At 47.6% G+C, this 23868-nt stretch overlaps 2 protein-coding genes across 2 annotated transcripts in view; one reads left to right on the top strand and one right to left on the bottom strand.

Moving 5' to 3' along the window:
- The window catches only part of FAT2 (FAT atypical cadherin 2), a 67533-nt gene extending 55280 nt beyond the window's left edge, over nucleotides 1-12253 (top strand). Inside the window, exons 15-18 of the mRNA XM_060145945.1 lie at nucleotides 3414-3869; nucleotides 6299-6452; nucleotides 8733-9190; nucleotides 10250-12253. Of these exons, the coding sequence (XP_060001928.1) occupies nucleotides 3414-3869; nucleotides 6299-6452; nucleotides 8733-9190; nucleotides 10250-10788 (1607 nt within the window). The 3' untranslated portion in view covers nucleotides 10789-12253. The remainder of the gene's footprint in view (nucleotides 1-3413; nucleotides 3870-6298; nucleotides 6453-8732; nucleotides 9191-10249) is intronic.
- Nucleotides 1-23868, bottom strand: part of SLC36A1 (solute carrier family 36 member 1) — a 145634-nt gene that overhangs the window by 68201 nt on the left and 53565 nt on the right. The gene's annotated exons all lie outside the window — the stretch shown is intronic.

Genomic DNA, 23868 nt, shown 5'->3' with positions numbered 1-23868 from the left:
AAGTAAAGAAAGAAAGAGAGCAACCAACCAAAAAACAAATCCACCAATGATAACAAGCCCTAAAAGCTATACTATAAAAAACAAAACAAACAAAAAAAAACCAGACAGATAGAACCCTAGGACAAAGGCAAAAGCAAAGCTTTTGGGAAGTCTGAGGTCTTCGGCCAGTGTTCAGTAGGTGTTCTGTAGGAGTTGTTCCACATGTAGATGTAGTTTTAATGTATTTGTGGGGAGGAAGGTGGTCTCCACATCTTACTCCTCCACCATCTTGAAGGTGCCTGGTACATTCTGTACATTCTGCTTTTCTCCCTCAATGAAGATGAGCCTCTAACTGCTATGTTGTCTACCAAGACAGAGTGGAGGAGATGATGCTTGCATTCTGCCCTTTTGTGGGAAGTAGCAATTTTAAATAAGGTGGTTAGGGAAGGCTTCATTGAGGTGATAATTGAACAATAATTTGAAGGGGGTGAGGTAGTTAGCCATGTAGACTTCTGGGGGAACAGCATTCTAGGTAGAGGGTATAGTCATTGGCAGGAGATTGCTTGGCATGTTTAAGGAACAGCTCAGACGTCAATATGGCTTGAGTGAAGTGAGCAAGGGGACAGTAGTAGCAGGAGTTGAGGTCAGAGATGTAATAGGATGGGGTCATATCTATAAAGGTCTCATAGGCTATTTAAGGACTTTGAGTTTTATTCTGAGCAAAGTGGGGGGCATTAGAAGGTTTTGAGCAGGGAATTAACATGGTGTGACATATGCAAAAACGGTCCTTGTGGCTACTATGTTGAGAATAGATTTTAGAGGAACAAAGATGGAAGTGGAAAGACCCAGCCAAAAGGCAGTAATTCTGGTGAGAGCTGATGGCAGTTTAGATCAGGGGAATGACAGTGGAACTGGGAAAAAGAGTTCAGATTCTGGAGAGATTTTGAAGGTAAGGTCAACAGGACTTCCTGATCAACTGAATAAGGGCTGCGAGAGAAAGCAAGGAGTAAGATGTTGACCTGAGCAACCTGAAGGAATGGAGTTGCTGCCAACAGACGCGGGCAAGGATACAGGTGGAGTAGGTTGGGGAAGGGGGATGACCAGAAGTTCCGTTTTGGACATATGAGCTTGAGATGACTATTAGACCTACTAGTGGAGCTGGACAAACAAAATCTAGTGAGAAAGGTCTAGGTGGAGATGAAGATCTGGGATTCTTCCACATATACATAGTATTTAAAGCCATGAGACTGGGGAGATCACCAAAGAGTGTAGAGTGAAAAGAGAGTAGACTAAGGATTTATCCCTGAGATACTCCAACACTGAGAGGTTGGGGAAGAGGAGGATCCAATAAAGGAGAATGAAAAGATACAACCAATGATGTTGGAGAAAAACCAAGAGAGTACTGTATCTGGGAAGCCAAATGAGGGATGTGTATCAAGAAGGAAGCAGTGATCAGCTGCATAATATGCTGCTGAGAGGTCAAGTAAGATGGGAAGTGATATCAATCATTGAATTTGGCAACACAAAGGATGCTGAGTGCCCTGACACCAGTGGTTTCAGTGTCATGGTGGGTGGGGGTAGAATTTTGCTGCAAAGGGAAAGCAAAGAAAGAAAGTGCTATCTGGCAGGAAAAGTGCATTCAAGAAAACTTTTTTTTTAAAGATTAGAACAATAACAGCATGTTTATATGATGACTGGGATGATCCAGTAGAGAGTGAACAAAGATGTAGGAAGGAGAAAGGAAAGTCAGTGGCATCTTGTCCTTCAGGAGGTAAGGGGGGTGGGGTGGGATCTAGTGCATGAATGGAGAGATTGGCTTTGGACAACGTGGACAGATACGATGGTGAGAGTGCCTGGAATTTTCCATCTGATTGCTGAGAGCAAGGATGGGGAGAGAGACGTTAAGGGTCTGAGGAGAGAGAAGTTGTGAAAATAGTCATCTGAGAGAGTGAGGGAACTAAGCAAGATAGTACGATTGTTGGGTAGCATGAAGGGCTCATTTGAGACTCATGGTCATGAAATTAAAGGGAGACCAATAAGCAAAAGCTGTGTGTTTTTCTCCAGCCATGTTCAGCTCCATGATACTTATATATAGAGGGAGAGTTGGATTTTACCGGATTTGTGTATTAGCCAAGTGAGTTCTACCAAGTAAAAGAGGGACAGGAGTTTGGCTATGGAATTTAAGATTGGTAAGGAGAGGAATGAGGACATTACAGAGGGGAGAGACAGTGAAAAGATGGAGGGATCAACAGATCTGTGGTCCTAGGTAAGTGAAAGGAGTGATTTAATGACAATGTTTTGTGTAAGTTGTACTTATATTTGTCATTGTCTTTTCTTAATGGCAGGTTATATTGGTTTTCTATTTACTGTAATAATACTGTTTTCTTTTTAAGGAAATAAAGGCATAGGTAGAATTCAACCAGAGCAAAAATCAGGAAGATGGTGTACAAACGTCCAACTTCTGGAAAACACGGGGTTAGATCTTCACATTTCACCCAGAGAAAGCGCTACCTAACCCAGAGTGACAGGAAAACTATTTGGCCACAAGTAGTCCCACTTCTCGAGGGTGAAGGGAACTAAAATGTTCTAACCCAGTGATTCTCAGACGTTTTGATTTTGGGACTTTTTATACTCTTAAAAATAATCGAGGATCATAGGGAAGTTTTGTTTATGTGGGTAACAGCTATTGGCATTTTCATTATTAGAAATTAAAACTGAGAAGTTTTAAAATAACAAGAAACCCATTACATGTTAACATAAATACCATATTTTTAAGAAAAATTGTTCCATTTTCCATAAATAAAAAAAGAATGGTATTGTTTTACATTTTTGCAAATTTCTCTTACATCTGGCTTAATAGAAGCTAGCTGGCTCGTACCTACTTCTGCCTTTATCTGTTGTGATAGCGCATGTCTAGAGATCACCACTATATATTTGTAACAGAATCAGAGTAGAAGAGGCAAATAATGTCTTGGATTACTATGAATATAGTTTCACCTTGTAGATGCCCTGAAATCGTCTTAGAGACCCACTTCAAGAACTGTTGAACTGTTGAGTAAGGGAGTGGGGGTGAGAGGGAGGTTTTTGGTATCCCTGAAGGCTGAGGAGTATAGAATACTGGAGAGGCCTGTGAAGAAGAATCCAAAAGACGGGGTCTTGATCAGCAAGGCATCTCTGGGCCTCAGTTTCCTCATCTCTGAAATGGAGATATCATCCCCGCCCAGGCCATCCCATGGAGAGCGGCGAGGGCCAAATGAGACCATAGAAGAGCACTTTGAGGGTTTCTATACTCTACAAATACAATGTCTAAAACAGCCTTGAAAATCACCAAACACTACCCCTCCTATCTGTGAAAATAAACTAACATTCTTTGCACTGGCAGCTTCTGAGCAGGGATTTTTTAAGTACTTCTTGGCTTTGCTGATGGCCATTTGGATTTTCTTTACAGCTGGTCGATGGAGTGCTCCAGCTGGAATACCATTGCCCAGGTGGCTTCTACAGAAATCTTTCTTCCCAGTCTCGTGTGAATGACCAAGAGTGGCACTCTGTTCTGGTGGAGGAGACAGATACTTCCGTTCACCTGTCGGTTGACAGTGCAGCCAACGCCTCCCTTGCGCTCCCAGAGAACTGCTGGAGTCTGAGGCCTGAAAGGGACCTCTTTCTGGGTGGCCTCGTCCTCTTGCATTCTTTCCCAAATGTCTCCCAGGGCTTCGAAGGCTGCCTGGATGCTGTCATGATCAACGGAGAGGCGCTGGAGCTGCTGGCCCATGGCAAGAAGGTGGCGGGCATGCTGGAGAGGCGGGCCCTCACCCAGTGTTGCCTCCACAGTGACCAGTGCAGCCAGAACCCGTGTCTCAACGGTGGAAAGTGCTCACAGACCCGCGGGGCAGGTAAGGCTAGGGCTGACCCTGAGGCTTATCCCAGGAGGCTCTGCAGAGGACCCTGCCAGGTTGAACTAGCAATCGTGTATCACCATAGAGTTTACCAAGCCGATTCCTCCACCACAGTCCTATGTGGGGGGGAGCGGGGGTGGGGGGCGGAGAAGAGAGCCATTAAAGCTCCATTTTACTGCTCAGGAAACCACTGGGCTACGTAAGGGATACCCAGAGAGGTAAAGGAACACACCCAAGGTCACAGGGCTCTTAAGCGAGAGGCGTGCTCAGAGTGTAGATCTCAGTGGAAATAGCCGCCTCTTCCCCTTACTGTCTGGTGAGTAACGAGTAGGGATCTGCTAGGTTTACACCAGGGGAGGCCAGTAGTCTTCTTTCACCCTCAACAAGAACTATCTTTCTTTCTCCTTTTTTTTTTGGAAGGGGGAAGTGTACGAATGGGGACCTCTGATGTAGAAGGCTGTAGTCATCACACATCTCAGTGTCATCATTGATGCGCGCTAAGTTTCTCTCTCCCTCTCTTTTTTTTAAAATTTATTTTTGGCTGCGTTGGGTCTTCGTTGCTGTGTGCGGGCTTTCTCTAGTTGTGAAAAGCGGGGGCTACTCCTCGTTGCAGTGCGCGGGCTTCTCATTGTGGTGGCTTCTCCTGTTGCGGAGCAGAGGGTCTAGGCGTGCAGGTCTCAGTAGTTGTGGCTCATGGGCTCTAGAACACAGGCTCCAGTAATTGTGGCGAATGGGCTTAGTTGCTCCGCGGCATGCGGGATCCTCTGGGACCAGGATTCTAACCTGTGTCCCCTGCATTGGAAGGTGGACTCTTAACCACTGCGCCACCAGGGAAGCCCAGTTTCTCTTTCTTATTGCCCTTTATACTCCACTGCCTCTCCCTTCCTCAAACCCATAGGCAAACATTTAAAGTTTTAAAATGAGTTCTTTCAAAATGTAAGAGCTGTTTTTCACATGCTTGAATTTCTAACTTATATAACTGGTATATCATGTGTTACAGTTTTCCATCCACGCTGCCACGAGTAATTCTTATTCATTGCTTTTAATTGCGGCTCAATACTCCAAGGCATGCACGCGCTCACCTTTCCCCTCTGGACTCTCCCAGCAATGGACATCCCACCTCCATCAGCAATGCTGCACTGAACATCCTCCCACATCATGTTACAAACCTATGTGAGAACTTTTCACACATACACACATACATACGCACCACCCAGAGATGGAATTCACATACTCAGAGTATGCAAATAGTTACTTTGACTAAATCGGGTCAGACTGCTGTTCAGCATGGCCGCAGCAGTCTGTACTTCCACCAGCAAGTGCGTGAGATTCCTAGGCCCCTACATTTCTGTCAACACTTGGCATTCTCCCATTTTCTAATCTTTGCCTGACAAATAATACTGTCATTTCTACCTAAGATACCCAAGGAGTCCATCACTTCTGCATCCCCACCGCCAGTGGTCTGACCCCAGTCCCCATCACCTCTCTTCTTTTCTTCTGCACCAGCCACCTCCCTGCTCTCCTGCTTCTCTCCCTCCACTAGCATCTTCCAGCAGGGCACCAGAGAGATCTTTAAACAATGTAGATATGAGCACATCGCTTTCCTGCTTGGAATCTTGCAGTGGCTTCCCCTTGCCGTTCAGATGCCGTTCAGATGGAGTCCCAATTCCTAATTCCTGCCTGTGGGTCCTATGCCCTGGCCCCTCCCACTTGCTGGTCCACCCTGGTGACATGCCACACCCTCTCCTCCATACCTTTGCACACGTTCTCCTCTGCCTGAAACATCTTCCTCTTTGCCCCTTTATCTTTTTGCCTGGCTAATTTTTACTCAACCTTCAGGTCTCAACTAAAATATCACCTCCTCCAGGAAACCTCCCCTGGTGCCTAGTTTAGGCTAACTCCTTTCCCCAATGCTTCCCTTCAATAAAACTAATTTTTATGATAATTACTAATATACTGATATTATCTATAACTATCTCAGTTTGAACCCCCAAATTGCCATTTGCTTGCTGTGTGACCGTGAGCAAATGGCATGCATTCCCCGAGCCTCATTCCCTGACCTGCCATCAACTTGTACCTGTCCCTGACGAGGACAATAACAGTTACCAATCTCAGGGCTGTCGGGAGGATCAAATGAGCTAATACATGAAGATTCTTAGAACAACGATTACAATAAATAGTGTTGTCTAGGATGACGATACTCATTATTATCCTTTAGATGCCTGTTCTCTGTAGTCTGTAAGTTGTTTGAGGGCAGGGATCCAACCATCTTGTCCAGCAGGGCACCAGTGCCTACCACGGTGCATGTGGCAGAGAGAGGCACTCAATAACTAAGTGTGAACACTGGGATCTGCAAACACACGAGAACCTGTCCCCTGGGGCCACTGGACCAGAGTGCTCTCTCATGGCCCTGCCCTTCTCCCCAGGCTATGTCTGCACGTGCCCCTCACAGTTCTCCGGGAGGCACTGTGAACAAAAGAAGGAGAACTGCACTTCGATGCCCTGCCTGGAAGGTGGAACTTGCACCTCTTCCCCCGAAGGAGCCCCCTGTATCTGCCCTCACCCCTACATGGGAGACAGGTAAGCACAGGAGAGGTCCCCTGCCATTGGTTCCTCTCCCTGAGTGTGGCACCACTGGGGGATGACCTCTGCACTCTGACCCCTAGGGAGGCCAATGGGCAGCCAGGGGCTGAGTGCTCTGATTACCTGGCTTCTTGGCCTTTTCCACGTGTCAAGGCTTCTCTCTCCCACCACCTGCATCAGAACACTCTGGGAGGGGAGGTGCTCGTTAAAAAGACAGATTTCCCAAGCCCTATTCTGAACCTACTGAATTGGACTCACTAGGCTGGGACCAAGGAATCTGCACTTTCTACCAGATTTTCAGGCAGTTCTGATCTTTGCTGAAGTCTGAAAGTAGCAAAAGTTCTTATTCTCTTGCTCTGGACCGTGACTTTCCAGAAAGCGGCCTGGGGGTAATGACTCCACTTGATTCAGGCACTGCTGTGGGCCTCAAACCCCACCACTAGCTACCTGTGCCTCGTATTATGCTGGCCTGCGGGGTTGTAAGGGAAGGAGAATCATCCCTAGAATCCTAGATGTAAAGAGGCTTTGGCAATTCTCTGGTTTTATGGCTCCCCAACTTGGAAACCTTTAAAAATCATGAGGGAGACTTGTGAAAAATACAGATTCCTAGACCAACTAAACTGTAATCTCCAAGGAAGGAGATTCTCCAAGGATTCTACTTACAACAACAAGGTACCCCCTTGCTCTCAGTGGGTGCATAAGAGATCCAATGATATAGTCCATCCACCCAATTTACAGATGAAACTGAGGCCCAGAGAAGGAAGGGGCTTGTCCAAGGCTCCCCCGTGTGTTTAAGATCCAAGTCCTTTCTCTCAGCACCTGGCATTCCCAGCCCCACTGTGTGCCTCACTCTGCAGCAGGGGATTCTTTCCATCCAGCAGATGTGTTAGGGCAGGGGTCCCCAACACTCGGTCAAGGACCGGTCCGAGGCCTGTTAGGAACCTGGCCGCACAGCAGGAGGAGAGTGGAGAGTGAGTGAGCGAAGCTTCATCTGCTGCTCCGGATCGCTCCCCATCGCTCACATGACTGCCTGAACCATCCCCTCCCCACACCGGCCCATGGAAAAACTGTCTTCCGTGAAACCGGTCCCTGGTGCCTAGAAGGTTGGGGACCATTGTGTTGGGGGACACTTCCTGGCTGAAAGTGGCGTTTGCATTTTAAAAGAGAATTTGGGGAGGCCAACGTATAACCCAAAGGACAAACTGTTGGTGGTGAAATTTCAGGCACTGGGACTCACGTGGGATGGAGGGAGCCTTTCCCAATGTCCCTCAAAAGTATGCTAATGCATATATATGGAATCTAAAAAAAAAAAAAAAACAAAATGGTACTGATGAACCTAGTTGCAGGGCAGGAACAAAGAAGTAGACATAGAAAATGGACTTGAAGACATGGGGTGGGAGGGCGAAGCTGGGGCGAAATGAGAGTATCATCGACATATATACATTAGCGAATGTAAAATAGTTGGCTGGTGGGAAGCAGCAGCATAGCACAGGGAGATCGGCTAGGTGCTCTGCGATGACCTAGAGGGGTGGGATAGGGGCGAGGGGAGGGAGGCTCAAGAGGGAGAGGATATGGGGACATGTATAAGCATGTCTGATTCGCTTTGTTGTGCCACAGAAACTAACACAGTACTGTGAAGCAATTATACTCCAATAAAGATCTATTAAAAGAAAAAAAAAAGTAGGTAAAGCTGACTATAGAAGTCTCCTAGGAGCCTCACCCCAGTGAAAGCCAAGCTGAAGGTGACCTGAGAGGTCATATGGTTCTAGGGGTTCTCTCTGAGAAAGTTGTCCCGTGTAAGGTCTGTGTGGAGCCATGCTGGGTTCCTGCGACCTCCTGGTGAGGGACAGAGGGAACACTGGCGCCTGGTTGCCATTGCTGGGTGACTGCTGACTTGTATCTGGGACCCTGACCCGAAGGACAGCTAGGTTGCTGGCTGCCTCTACCACAGTATATGATTGGAAATGTGACCTCAGTGGTAGGCAGTGTATCCAATGCCTAGATCTCACGGGTGGAACATAATGGACTTGCCCAGAGCCTAGATTCAAATGGTCATGAACAAGGGTATTGCTGGGTCTCATACCTCACTGGTAGAGGATGATGTGGAACTGAAGTTGATGTGTTGATATGTGTGATAATTACTTTTTTTTTTTTTTGGTGGGAAATTGGAGAGGCAGGCTTGAGTGCAGGGGTTTTTATCCCACACATCTTTTAAGAGGGGACATGGAAAGGGCAGTATAGTGACTCAGTCCCCTGACTACTTCTCTGTGTCCGCAGGTGTGAAATGGAATCAAGGGGCTGCTCAGAAGGACACTGTCTTGTCACCCCTGAGATCAAAAGGGGGGACTGGGGACAGCAGGAGATTCTGATCATCATAGTGGTCCTACTGGTCATTGTCATAATCTCTACTGGGCTTCTCTTCTACTGCCGCCGTTGCAAGTCCCACAAGCCCGTGGCCATGGAGGACCCAGACCTCCTGGCCAGGAGTGTTGGTGTTGACACCCAAGCCACACCTGCCATTGAGCTCAACCCCCTGAGCACAAGCGCCTGCAACAACCTGAACCAAGTGGAGCCCAGCAAGACCTCAGGTCCAAATGAACTCGTCACTTTTGGACCCAGCTCTAAGCAACGGCCAGTGGTCTGCAGCGTGCCTCCCAGACTCCCGCCGGTGGTGGTCTCTTCCCACTCTGACAATGAGGCCATCATTAAGAGGACCTGGTCAGGCGAGGAGATGGGTCAGTACAGCCCACAGGCCTTTAGCTTCTGGGATTGATGGAACAGGGTAATAGACTGAAACACTCCATTATCTGAGCCACCATCCAGTCCATGAAGGGACGTGGTCAAGGTCACGGTGCACTAGTGGGCTGCACCAGGTCCCAGGTCTCTGGACTCAGAGTCTGTGCCTCATTCCGCGGTACCATGATCTACTCCTCTAAATTCCAAGACATTCCACAGGATTGATGTCCATGGCAGAAACCTGTAGACCCTGGATGGGGTGGGTAGGATCCCTGAAGTGAAAAGGGGGCTTCTGTATATTTATGCTTTTCTGGAAAGGGAAAGAGAGGCAGTCGTCCAAGCTTCTGGCTGCCCAGTCTAGAGGTACAGTAGCCTTGGGCCAGACCTGGCTGACCCAGAGGAGGGACCTTCACCCCCTCTCATCTTTGGCTCAAAAGGAGGTGAATTTGTAAAGCACTTTATATTTTCTGGCTTATTCAGTAATAGTTAAAACAAGTATTTGCTCTTTCTGCAAATTGGGTCCCATAACTGGGACCCATAAAGCCACAGTGACTTATTCTAACTTACCCAACTATTCAGTAGCAGGGACAGAGGTAGGACCAAGGATGCCTGGTCTCCAACCTTCGAAGTCACATCTCATTTAATCACCCTCTGTGACAGATGCCATCACACCTCCTAGTCCAAAATATGTGTTTGTTTCCTTCAATTAAGGAGACAAAACTCACCAGTAGGACTTGGGATAGAGCTGCTGTCTCCAGGAATGGGGGTGGGATGCATGGAGCCATTCAGATTCTTCCCTTATCCACTGACCCTTGGATCAGTGGCACAAATTTACAAGATGGGCTGGCTTTGAGTTAAACCTCTGGCTTTGAACTTGACCCCACTGGATTCTAGATATTAATCTAAGCTGCCAGAGACAACACACAGACGGGCCACATACCCACCGACTCCTCGGCCCATCTGTACCACATGCTAAGTCATGTAGAGCAGCTCTAAGGCCAGTCGGAGCTTTCACCAGGGAAACTCAGAGCTCACCCTGTCTTGCTGTTCCCTTTCAGTGTACCCAGGTGGAGCCACAGTCTGGCCCCCAACTTACTCCAGGAAGGAACGCTGGGAATACCCCTGCTCCGAAGGGACCCCCGGCCCTCTGCTGCCATCGCCTCGCTGCCACCGGAACCCAGCTGTGATGCCGGACCCCACTGGCCTCTACGGGGGCTTCCCCTTCCCACTGGAGATGGAAAACAAGCGAGCACCCCTTCCACCCCGTTACAGCAACCAGAACCTGGAAGATCTGATCCCCCGACGGCCCCCCAGTCCCCGGGAGCACCTGCTGGCCCCCTGTCTCAACGAGTACACAGCTATCAGCTACTACCACTCGCAGTTCCAGCAGGGAGGGGGAGGGCCAGGGCCCTGCCTGGCAGAGGGGGGCTACAAGGGGGTGAGCATGCGCCTCAGCCGGGCCGGGCCCTCTTACGCCGACTGCGAGGTAGGGGGCGGGCGTCCCACGGGCCGGGGCCAGCCCCAGGCTCCCCCCAACTATGAGGGCTCTGACATGGTGGAGAGTGATTATGGGAGCTGTGAGGAGGTCATGTTCTAGCTGCCCTCAGACGGAGGCAAGGGGGAGGCCGAGGACTTGGCGCCCTCCCCTGTCTGGCGGGGAGCGAGTTGAGCGTGGCTGGGAAAGTGGGAGGGAAGCCCCCATACCCAGTCCGGGTTGCCACATCTTGAAATGTGCTCTTCCAGACCCCCAGCGAGTCCCTGAGGATGGAGGGAAGCTGAGGGTAGAGCTCCAGAAACAGCACTAGGGCCCCCAGCAGAAAGGGTGTGCACAGAGCCGTTACCCTGGAAACCCAGGAAAAACTGACTCCTGGGATGGGTAAAAGGCAGTGTGCGTCTCCCTGACAATTCCTAGGGAGTCAGGGCCTGAACGGGCCTGTCGGGCACATTCTTAGACCTGCCCGTTGCTGCACACTCTGCAGGCCGAGGTGGGATCATGCCTCACAGGCAAGCACCACAGCTGCTGAGAGACAAGGTCCAAGGTCACCGGCCCTGCAGGGCAACAGGGTGTCCTCCCAGGGGCTGAGAGGTGAGCAGCAGGGGAGCAGCTACCACATGTCACTTGTACGCCCTGCCTGCCTCGCTGCAGAGTCTGCTCCATGTCAGGCACCGAGCTAGGCATCAGGCATAAGACAGTGAACTATGGCAACAAGGGTTCCCAAGGAGCATCACTTGGCCTCAGTCTCCTGGAGGTCCCACTCCTCTAATCTAATTCCAAGCACCTTGAGCCTCCTCTTTAAGTCTGACTTAAAGCCTGACTTTCTACTAGCCAGGGCCTGCCAGGATCTGTGCAGCCCCTGAACCGTCTTTGTTAAAGAATTCAGACCTCATGGAACTCTGGGTTCGTCAGCCCAAGTTTCGCAAGCACTTTGGGCCAAAGGCAAGAAGGACATCATTCTTCATTTTTAAAAAAATTCTTAGGCACTTTTCAACCTTGCTGTCTGGATGAGTTGCCCCAAAGGGATTTTTCTTCCATAGACACAAGGAAGTCGGAACTCCTATGCAGGGAAGGGTGGAAGCAGGGAGCCGGACATCAGGAGTATCCTTTCCTGCCCCTCTGTTTCAGAGGCCTGCCAATCCAAGTGTTACCTGCAGCGACTCAACCCTATGCATGGAGGGTCATTGTGGGCATGTGTCTGCACATGTGGGTGCTCATGTACAGTACGTGTGTACACATGTGCAGAACATATGTAGCCCGGAGTGGTAGGGACCAGAGACTTCTGGTGGCCCTGCCACTCCCTCACCTGCCAACCCCTGTCTCCGGTCCACTGCCTTTTCATGTGTCTTGCTTCTGGAGACAAAAGTCTAAAGGAAGAGCAATAGCCACTCTTACCCATAGGGCTGCTGCCTCCAGCACGAGGGAGCTGTGTGGGTGACAGGGTGTTTGTGTGCATGGTTCATGGCTGTGCGGGCGACTGTGAGCGTGAGTGACGGGATGCCTGGTTTTACCGGTCATTTGTGGTTGTTGTTTTTTTTTTAACAATAAAATATCTTTTTTACTGTTATTTTCCGTGTCACTTAGGCTGTTTGGTCAGGGGAAGGTCACAAGGGTCTACAGGCCCTTCCAAGCTGAGGTTTGTGGGATTTGGGGGCTGGAAGGGGCCCCAGAGGTCATTAAGCACCATGATTCTCAAACCTTGCAAAACGGCTAAAATACAGATCTCTGAGGCCCACACATATACAATCAGAACCTCTGGGAGAAGGGCCCAGGACACTATTTGGAAAAGAGTCCTCTAGTTCTGATACAACTGTGCATAGTTAGTGGACAAGTCTGCTAAGCAGAGGTGAATGAAAGGCCCTGGACAAGACTTCAGGACTGCTGACCGCCCCCCACCCCGGCCAGCACCCTTGGCCACACATCACACTGGTCAGGGAGAGGGGACAATATCGCAGGTTTGGGAGGCCAGCCTCCTGATGCCCAGAGTCAGCCTTTGGCGCTGCTCCACAGCTCGCCCCGAAGCCCAGCTGGACGTGAATGTCACCAGGCAACCTGGTCTGTGCGGGCCTTGAGGGTACAACACCAAGACTGGACAGTCCAGTCCCTGCCGACAGGCTCCCAGTGCAGGTGGGCAGAGAAGGCACGTCCATGGGAGGCACCACAGCAGACCGTGGCTCTGGGGTCCGATGGGCTCGGTTCCAAACCTGCTGTGCCACACACTAACGTGGCCTCAGGCAGGTATGACCGGGCCTCTCACTGTTCAGTAAAATGAAGAGTAAATAATATCCCTATTCTCAGGGATAAGTTCAAAGAGCTTATAGCAGCATAAACAATAACTGGTGACCATCATGCTAGGGAACAATACTGGGTAGTATACAAATAGGATTAACTTATCAGAACTGTGCGGGAATCACAAATAACCTAGTCCAGTGTCACCCAGACTTCTGTTGCTTTGCCTAACACTTTTATGATTTTTTTCCTGATAGAATAACACCTGTACTATTATTTACTAAATTGTTTTTACTGCACTTAGATTTTAAAAAATGTTTTTATTCACCTTAAAAGGATAACATCCATAAAAGAAAAGATCTGAAAATTCCTATTTTTTGTAGCGCACATGAAGATACATAAACATTCTGGTTTTCACAATGACTCTCTAAGGCCCTCTAGATCATCTCTGGGAAACACGGATCTAGTCCATCTTTGTTCTCAATGTTCCTCACCCTGAGGCCTGCAGAGGAGAAGGGGTTTGTGTGAAGTTCCACAGGTAGAACTTCACAGCAGTGACACCACATTCAGGTCTGACACCTGCCTTGGCATCTCCCTAAAATACCACATGCTCTTTTCCTGGATGGGGAGCCTCTCTTCACCCAGCCCACCTCTGTCTCCACCTGTCCCCTCCTTCCCTTTGTCCTCCTGAGCCTGCACCTTCATGGATCAGCCACTAGAGGGCTCTCTGGGACCAAGAAGCAGAGCCGCAGAAGAGAAGGTTTTCAGGGAAATCCTCGCATCTCAAGGCACGGGGGTTCTGATTCCAAACGTCCTGAGTCTGACACAGCGTGACAGTGTCAGAGAAAGGCAGAGACCCAGACCTAGGCCTCCTGACCTGACCCAGGTGAAAACACAGTTCACCGTAATCATCCTCACCACCACTACTGGCACTTGCTATATGACAGGTGCTGTGCAAGCACTTGGCATGTCTTATCTCACTTAATCCTCACCAAAAACCCATAACGTAAGTACTGTCATCTCTGTTTTACAGATGAAGGAACAGGAGGCATCCAGAAATTAAGTGGCTTGTAACTTACAGTAGTGACTCAAAGTGAAGTCACCCAGTTCATGAGTGACAGGGTCAGGATTCAATCCAGGGCTGCCGGACTCCAGAACTATGCCTTACATTTGGGTTCGTGAAACCAATTATAAATACAGGATATCAGAAGACTGAAGAATAGCAGAAACTAGTCCAAGGATCCAACTGAGTTCAGAGGCCAAGAACGTCACTATAATTCTAAGTGGTGTTAACAGCTGGAATGCCTGCTCAACCCCAGGGCTCAACTCCAGACCACCCTTGTAATCCTGCATCCAGTTCTGAGGCTGGGCCTTAAGAGTGACACAGTAACCTTGGGCATTGCTAGAGGAGGGCAGCTAGGAAAGGGGCGGGGCTGGGGGGCGGCGAGGACTCACAACCACGTCCCACGAGGAAGGGCAGCCGTAATCCACCAGGGGCACCTGTAATCCACCAGGACCAATGGCAAGGGAATTGTGAGACAGCTCCTCGGATGGACAGCCTGCACTGCCGCACCATCACACGGAGTTTCTCAAGGCCTTATGGAGAAGGCAGATACATCTTCCAGGAATCAGAGCAGTGCTCTGGAGGGGCACACATCAGGTCTTGTGGGGAGAGCCGCAAAAAGTGAATATCTGGGGGTAGAAGAAGGGCAGACAGAGCCAAACCACTCTCATGTGGACTGAAGATTATAGAGATTCTATAAGATAGAGGGGGAAAAAGATACAGTATGTAAAGTTTTGAGATATGGAGTGACTTGCCCAGGGCCCATGCTGGTCCTGTAGAGAACAGCTGCCCCATCCTCCTGGTGCCACACCATGAATGGGTGAAACGCCTGCCTGTGAAGACACCGGGCCCAGGTGCAGAACAGCAGCCCACGCTGCAGCATCTGAGGACAGGCTTTGGGAGTTCTCGGTGACTCTGCCAGCTCCACCTTGAGGAGAGGCACAGGCTGTGGCACTGAAAGAAGAGCAGCATCATTCTCAAGGACAGGGCTGGGGAACGACAAGCCTTCTGAATTTTCTCATGATTCCTCAACAGACCTACAAGGTCCAACCAAGGAAAGTGCTTGGTTAGATCAATAGGAAACTCAACATTAATAGAGTGATGTCAACTCCTCACAGGCCGGGACACCATTCTCTCCTGAAGGAGACGACACTGAATTTAGTAACCAGCCAATTCCAGATACACGATCAGCCCCACAGACTGGCACTCACCCTGATCCGATCAACACCACAATCAACTCGTGATCTGGGGAAGTGGCCAAGTAGTCACATCTCTCTAGCATCAGTAGCGAGGAGGTTAACCAGAGAAGCAGTGTTACAGCATCACCGAGAAGGAAGCCATAAATTCTGACGGAAGCGGCCAGGGAAGGTTCTAGAGAGCAGCAGCCACTGGAGCGGGGTCTTAAAGTTGAGCTTCAGACGGAGCACAGGGAGAAGGGCCAGCTGGGCTAAGAAAACAGCCCAAAAGGAAGGCCTGAAGGTTTTCAGTATTTCCGCAGTGCTGGGTGGTTCTGATGGGTGGGAGTGGAGGGACTGTGGAGCACAGGGCGGGGAAAGCATCCTGGGGTCAGAATGTGGGAGGAGCTAGGTGCCCAGAGCAGGGCCTGGAGATACACTGTGTCCACCCAGGGATGTGAGGGGAGGAGTGACAGAATCAGGTAGCAGGGAAGTGAATCCTTCGAGCAAAAACATGAGGTCTGGAGTCAGACAGACCTGAGTCCACCATTTAGAAAATGTGTGATCTTGGGGACTTCCCTGGAGGTTCAGTGGTTAGGACGCCGCGCTTCCGCTGCAGGGAGCATGGGTTCAATCCCTGGACAGGGAACTGAGATCCCGCATGCCGTGTGGTGTGGCCAAAAATAATAATAATAGAAAATGCGTTATCTTGGGCAAGTCATTTCACCTTTTATGCCTCAGTCTGAAAAGTGGGGATTATTACCAGCACCTTCCCTCACTGGATCTGAGCACCAAAGAAAATAATATAGGTAAAGTGCTTAGCACAGTTGGCACAGTAAATGTTTAGAAGATGTTAGATATTTTATCACTGCTATTAAAGAGGCAGATCTAAAAAAAAAAAGAGGCAGATCTTTTCAGAGTATCCATGACCACACACCTTTGTTCCCCAGCCAAGACAAAAAGACATCCCCCCAGCTTGGGGTAGTTAGGGGCTAACTGTATTAAGGCAGTGGTTCTTGATGGAGAGGGTGGTGATTTCCAAACATACCCCTGTCCCAACACACACACACACACACACACACACACACGGACCTTTGACAATGTCTGGAGACACTTTGGGTTGTCATAACTGGCAGGGTGCTAGTGGCATCTAGTGGGTAGACCAGGGATGTTGCTAATCACCCTACAGTGCACAAGACAGTCCCCACAGCAAAGAACGATCCAGCCCCAAATGAACACAATATCAAGGCTGAGGAACTCTGTCCTAAGGAAACATATGTGGCCTTTAGGTAACACGGTAGCAGCTGGGAACCTGGCCTGAGGCAAAAGTATGCGTAGGCCAAGAATTGCAGTTACGGCATATGGTTTGCTCATTTATAAAAAGGCACCAGTCTGGATCCTCCATTTGTCAGAGTAAATATCAGGGTGAGTAAAAAACAAAAAACAATCCATGTATATATTATATATAATATATATATAATATAAATATTCCATGACCAAGTGGGATTTATTCTAGGTAAGCTAGGCTGGTTCAATATTCAAAGATGAATCCATTTAATCTACCATATTGACCAGTGAAAACAGAAAAAATTTAAGATTATAGCAATTGATGCAGAAAAAGCATTCAACAAAATTAAGCCATTCAATGTTTTCAAGAAAAATCTCTCAGTACAGTACAGAAAAATCTCTCAGTACAGTACAGGAACTTCTATAAAAATCTTACAGTTGGCATCATATTGAAAGGTGAAAGACTGAAGGCTTTCCCTGTAAGATCAGGCACAAGGCTAGGATGTTACTGGAACCACTCTTTTTTAACACAGTACTGAAAGTTCTAGCCAGTGCAATAAGACCAAAAAAAAAAAAAAAAAGGTATACAGATCATAAAAGAAGTACAACTACTTCTATTTGTAGACAACATGTGCTATCTACACAGAAAATCCCAAGAATTTTAACCAAACACTCACAGAACTACAAAGTGAGTGCAGAAAGGTCATAAGACAGGTTTAACACTCAAAAATAAATTTCATTTCTATATACTACCAATGAACATGTGGAAACTGAAATAAAAAACACATTACCATTTACCATTGCTCCAAAGAAAATTAAATACTTAGGTATAAATCTAACAAAACATTTACAAGATCTGACAAATGGCTAAAATAAAAAATAACATCACCAAATGCTGGCAAGAATGCAAAGAAACTGGATCATTCACACATTGCTGACAGAAACGTAAAATGGTACAGCCACTCTGGAAAATGGTTTGCAAAATACTTTTAAAACTAAAAACGGGCTTGCCATACAACCCAGCAATTGTACTGACATAACATCCCAGAGAAATAAAAACTTATCTTCATAAAGAAACTCGTACATGAGTATTCACAGCAGCTTTATTTGTAATAGCCAGACCTGGAAGCTATGCAAATTTCCTTCAATGGGTAAATGGATAAACAAACCATGGTAGATCCATACCATGGAATACTACTCAGCAATGAAAAGGAATGAACGCTTCATACATGCACCAGCATGAATGATCCTCAAGGAAATTACACTGAGTGAAAGAAGCCAAACTCAAAAGGACACAGAGTATAATTACATTTATAGAACATTCATGAAATAACAATGACAGAGATGAAGAACAAACAGATTAGTGGTTGCCAGGGGTTAGGGGATGTTGGGAAGGTGCAGGGCATGGATGTGTCTGTAATGGGGTAGCATGAAGGAGTCTTGCGGTGATGGTACAGTTAAGCATCTTGATTGCGGTAGAAGAAGCCACACATGATAAAACTGCTGAGCTACACACACAAACACACATACACGAACATGCACACACTCCAACGAGTGCATATATAACTGGAGAAACAAGAATGAGCGCTAAGGATTGTGCCAATGTCAACTTCCTGGTTTTGATAATGTGCTGTAGTTATGCGAGCTGTCAACACTGGAAGAGACTGGGTGAAAAGTGCACTGGATCTCCCTATTTCCCTGCACCTTCCTGTGAATCTATAATTACTTCAAAATAAAAAGCTTAATGTTTTTAAAAACCAAATTTTAAAGGAGGAAAATTATTTGAATGAATACCTTGCTAAAGAAGATAGACCAAGGGGCCAGAGAACCAAGGAATCAGGGAACTTGGGAACCAAGAAAAGAAGGAAAATGGTCAACTTGATGAAGAGGAAGGTGAAGGAGGAGGAGACAAGGTGATCAAGATGCTGGTTACATCGAGTAACAAAACCAAGAAACAGAAAACAGCCTCGTGCTTGCTGCTGGGGAATGAAATACTGATGTATACTACAACATGGACCTTGACAACATTATGCAAAGTGAAAGAAGCCAGAGAAGAAGGTCACATATTGCATGGTTCCATTTATATGATATATCCAGAATAGGCAAATCCACAGAGACAGAAAGCAGATTAGTAGCTGCCAGGGGTTAGGAGGAGGGGGTGTATTAATCATGGTTTCTGTATTTTATGATGCTTCGACATCTTGGGGCCTTGTGGACCCAGAGGGGGGATTGGCCCTCCCAGAGTCAGCTAACTCCTGGAGAAAGCAAACAGCTTGCCTGAGGACATCCCTTTGAAATGCAAATCAATTAGCCCTGAGTGCAAACCCCAACCCAACTCATGTAATCAGTCTGGAACACAGTCTCTGCCCTCAATCACCCCAGGACCAGTTATAGACAACTAGGGACCACCTCTACAGCCCAGGCTACTCAAAGTGTTTACCTATCTAACCCTAAGTCTGCTCAGCTTGCTAACCCTGCCCTGCCTTGCCTTTCCCACAAAAACCTCAACAAAGGCTCCTGCCCACATTTCCCCCTCTCTTCTTCTGCCTCCGGATCACCCCTGGCACTTCCCCATGTGGCTCTGCCTCCTGTTTCTGTGGATCTGTGAGTAGAAAAACTTCATCCTTCGTGACAGTCATATCTGTTTCCGTGTGCCTTACCATACCTAATTAAAACAAATCCCAGGTACATTTTAAAACAGGGGGGAATAGGAAGTGTTTCATGTGTATATGGTTGTCATTTGGGGTAATAAAAATATTCTGGAATTAGCTAGTGGTAATGGCTGCACATCATTGTGAATGAGCTAATTGTCTCTAGCGGTAAATTTTATTCTGTATTTCTGTACTTTGCATTTCTACATAGACAATCGTTGTCTATGAATAAAAGGTTTTTTTTTTAAAAAAAAGGCCAATGGTAAATAAGCCCAGGAAAAGATGCACAGCATCAGTAGTCATTAGGCAAATGCAAATTAAAATCACAATGAGGTACTACTACATATCCATTAAGATGGGTAAAAGTTTTAAAACCACAATATGAAGTATTGGTGAGGATATGGAGCAAATGGAACTTTCACAAATTGTTGCTAAGAATCCAAAATGGTACATCCACTTTGGAAAGCAATTTTCCAGTTTCTTACAGAGTTAGTACACACTTAACCGCACAACCTCACAATTCCACTCCAAGGTATTTACCAAAGAGTAATAAACACGTATGTCCACACAGATATCTGTACGTGAATATGTATAGCAGCTTTATTCATAACACCCCAAACTGGAAGCAACCCAAATGTCCAAAGACTGGTAAATAAAGAAACTACGGTTCAGCCACACAACAGAATATTATTCCGCAATAAAAACAAACTCCTGATACATGTCACAACAGAGGTGAATATAAAAAGCATTATGCAAAGTGAAAGAAGTCAGACAGAAAGGACCATACTTAACGTTCCATTTATATGACATTCTAGAAAAGGCAAAACTACAGTCAGTTCAGTTGTTTCCAAGGGCCGAGTGGCATGGGGATGGGATTGCAGAGGGGCACAAGGGAACTTTGGGTGGTAAAGGAAACATTCTGATCTTCATTGAAATGGTGGTCGGCATGCATTTGCCCAAACTCATCAAATTGTGCACTTAAAAAACAGGTGACTTAGGTAAATTATTCCCCAATTTTTTAAAAAAGAGGTGGGGGAGACCAAAGGCCAAGGGTCTAGTAAAGGGTACCAGTTGAAGAAACACACAGTTTCTTGGCACATGTCTGCAATGGGCTAGGTCTGAGGAAGCCAGCCTACTTGGCAAAATGCCCTAGCTAGACTTAGGACCCAAATCCAGACCCTGTCACTCAATTTATGTCCGTGCAGGTGCAGTGTGGGCTTACCTTGACGGCCTTGGTTACCTGGAAGGGGGGATTATGGCATTATGTACAGACAGGAGCAGGAATAAAAACATGAAGAGGTGAACAGTCTAAGAAGGGTTGAATGCTCTGCCCAAAGCCAGTGAGCAAGACAAGATTATAATGAATGCATAACCAAAAAAAAGAAAAAACAAGTAAAACTGCTTTGCTCTAAGTCTTGGTTTTCTTCAATTCAGCTAATGTTTCATAAAATGTTTCATAAGCCCTTCATGCCAGGTACTTTATAACATTCTCTCTAACCCTCTCAATAGTCCCTAAGGGTGGCCCTCCCTCCTGAGGCTGCAACAAAGAGGGCAAGGCAGCCACTGCCTTGGGAAGGGCTTGGGTTCTGCAACCACAGGGCTCGCATACATATCCGGACTCTGCCCCTTGCTGGCTGGTGTCCCGGAACAGTCACTGAATGCCTTTGACCCCCCCTATCCACCCACCACCAGTTCCAGTAATAACACTGATCGTAGAAAACAGTCATCATACTTTCCCCACCTTCCTCTGTCAGTAAAGTTTTACACCTCAACAGTGTTCCTTGAGGGCTCTGCTTTTAGACAAGTCTAATCTAGTCAGCCAATGAAGATCAGTATTCAAATCATCTCAGGGGCAGCTTGGATGGCCTTGTTTTTCCTCTTAAATGTGACAAAAAGGGAGTCATCTCTTGCATGTCCTGAAATCTATCTTGTCACTTCCAGAAAGGTAGGTGTTACCTCTGGTATCAGTCAGGTTCTTCAGAGACACAGAAACAGTTAAGATGGAGATATTCATACTTACATATATACAGGAGGTGGTGGGGAAGACAAAGAGGGGGAAACAGAGAGAAAGAGAGAGAGACACAGACAGGCAGACAGACATTTCAAGGACTTCAGTGATTGTGCAGGGTGGCAAGTTCAGAATTTACAGGGCCAGCTAGCAGCTGGAAACTCTCGGGCAGGAGTCAATGCTGCAGTCTTGCAGAATTTCTTTCTCAGTGAAACCTCAGTTTTGCTCTTAAGGCCCTTTTAGCTGATTGGACAAAGCCCACCCACATTTTGAGGATAATCTTTTTATTTAAACTCAACTGACTGTGGACATTAACCACATCTACAAAACATCTTCAAGGCAACACCTAGGTTAGTGTTTGACTGAATAACTGGGTGATTCAATACAATCGCCCAACCACCTTGACACTTGAAACTGACCACCACAACTGTCCTGGGTGGTCATCTGACACACACAGAGGGGGCTGAGAATTCCTACTCAAGTTTTTGAGAGAAGCAGGAGCACACTTAGGAAGGGCAGGATTGTCTAACAGAAAAATAACTACCGCCCTTTCTTGGGGACTCTCCATCCACAGATGGTTCTGCTGTTCCCACTACACCCCTGGATGAGCTCTGTGACATAAACCAGAAACATTTTGGCATAACATCTAGTAAAGGGATCTGAGTGACCAAAAAAAAAAAAAAAAAGTGAAAACAAGGACACAGACTGCAACCTCTCAAACATCAAAAATAAAATTCATTTATTAAGGAAAAGTTTAACACATGAATCGTGTGCAGAACCCAAAATAAGATCTTCCATGAGCTCCAGCATGATCCACGTCTCTATACATACCATGCGGGAAACACACATCCAACGCAGGCACATAACATACACAGGACTGTCTTGTTATCAAGACCTGCTGGAGGGTAGTTTTTCATATTCCTCTTATTCACACATCCACTGACATGTTCTACAACAGAGCCACATGATTTTATTGTTCAGTAAAACAAAATCACTTCTGCAGCACCACCTTGATTGAAACAGAAGAACACGGCTGACAACAGGCACCCTCACTCCCCACTGCAACTCTGGCAACCTTAGATCAGCACCGTTTATGTCTCCTGGCCAGGAAAGGACCCAGTGGTACAAGGACAGGGAAGAAATGCCACAGGCAGATGCTGTGAGAGCAAACAGCCTTGCAACCAGCAGGACTGTCTAAAAAGTATTGACCGTGATTTCAAAGACAAAGCACTCTCCTTTCCCCTTGGAGACGTGTAATGTACTTTGAAAAAATTAATTCTAAGGCGGACGTCGAGCCGACTCCTGTACACCAAGTCATGCCACTTACATTTTTTATTTCCACCGTGACAAAGCAGCTTTGTGTTCTAAGCGGGGCCGATGCCGGGTCTCGCCTTAACGTCCCATCGGCCATGAACTAAACTGATACAGACCCCCTTGCGGTGAATAGTGAAGAGAGGGAGCTGTAAACAGACATAAATTGAGACTCTGCACTTCCAAAAAGCATGAGGTGAACATGTAGTTAAACACAGATGATGTTCTACAATTTAGGAAGGGAGACATTTTAGAAAAAAAGAGAGGCGAACAGGGAGGGGGAAAGGATTTTCCTAATGTACCTGTTTGCCTGGGGGTAGAGAGTGAACGGTGAGCCTCAGCCCGTGAAGTTGGCTGGAGAGGTCAGTGACAGAGAAGGAGGGTGTAAGCGGCAGGTTCTAGGCTAAGACATGCCACACAGTCACATACCTCTGTGCAGATGAAGGGCTCCTAGCAGCTGGACAACAGCACAACATAAATATAAATAATGCCACTTGTGAATGGTACAACTTCTAGGAAAAAGGGAATAGTAGATGCCAGGTCATGCTGTTCCCAGCAAGAACCTACATTTAAGGAGAGGTATACTGCCTACAGGGAGTTGGAAACCTGCTCCCAATAGCGGCATTTGCAGGACAGAACAAGGGGCTCTGAGAAGCTACCTCTGGGCCGATGGAATCTGGGGTTGCCCTGGGGAGACTGGAGGAGGACACAGAGCCCAACAGCAGTGGGCCAGAAAGCCCCACGGTTTGGTTTGGTCTGACAGGTGTGGCCTCACACTCCTGAAAGCCTTCGCTCTGCTGCTCCCCGATCAGTCTCTTACTGATGCTGGGGCCTTCTCACCAGAGACTAAAGCAGGGCCCAGGAAGAGGCTGGGCAGTTGGTTCCTAAGAGCACTGGGAGGAAAGCAGGGAGGGCCCCCTGACTGAGCAGCCCCGTGGGCAGCAGAGGAGTAAGCTTCCCTGAGCTGGCCCCGCGGGCTGCTTCCAGAAGAGGAAGGGCTTCCTCCACTACGACCTCTGGCCGACCCTTTACTCGGTACCTCATTGCTGTGCAACTGCACTAGCCGGAAGGTCCCCATGGGGTCCGCCTTGCCTAGGTCTCCTGAAGCAGCCATGCCATCGGGCTGTCAAAGCAGCAAAAGCACGGGAAAGCAATTGAACAGGACGAAGACCAGGCCAAACTAGCTTCCCGAAGCCCCAAGGCTAGAGCTGTCTCTCCTATGCACCACCTTCCCTGGGCAGGGGCTCTGAAGCAAGAGACCTGGGGCCAGAGGACCTCAGTATTGTGCCACCCAGTCCTCAGGTCCCAGCATCACAGTCCGGGTCTCAAGACCCACCTGGAGAGGACTGCCTCTAGCAGTGCCCAGAGCCTCCGCCGTGGAAGCTGTGGGTGGGCTACACATCTGACCCCCTTCTACTGGCCTGCACCTTCTCGCTGAAAACAACTCTCAGGACCACT

The sequence above is a fragment of the Lagenorhynchus albirostris genome, chromosome 3, assembly GCF_949774975.1.
Source record: "Lagenorhynchus albirostris chromosome 3, mLagAlb1.1, whole genome shotgun sequence".
Lineage (NCBI taxonomy): Eukaryota > Metazoa > Chordata > Mammalia > Artiodactyla > Delphinidae > Lagenorhynchus > Lagenorhynchus albirostris.
Note: the sequence above shows the minus strand (reverse complement) of the source record. Positions and strands in the feature narration are given on the sequence as shown.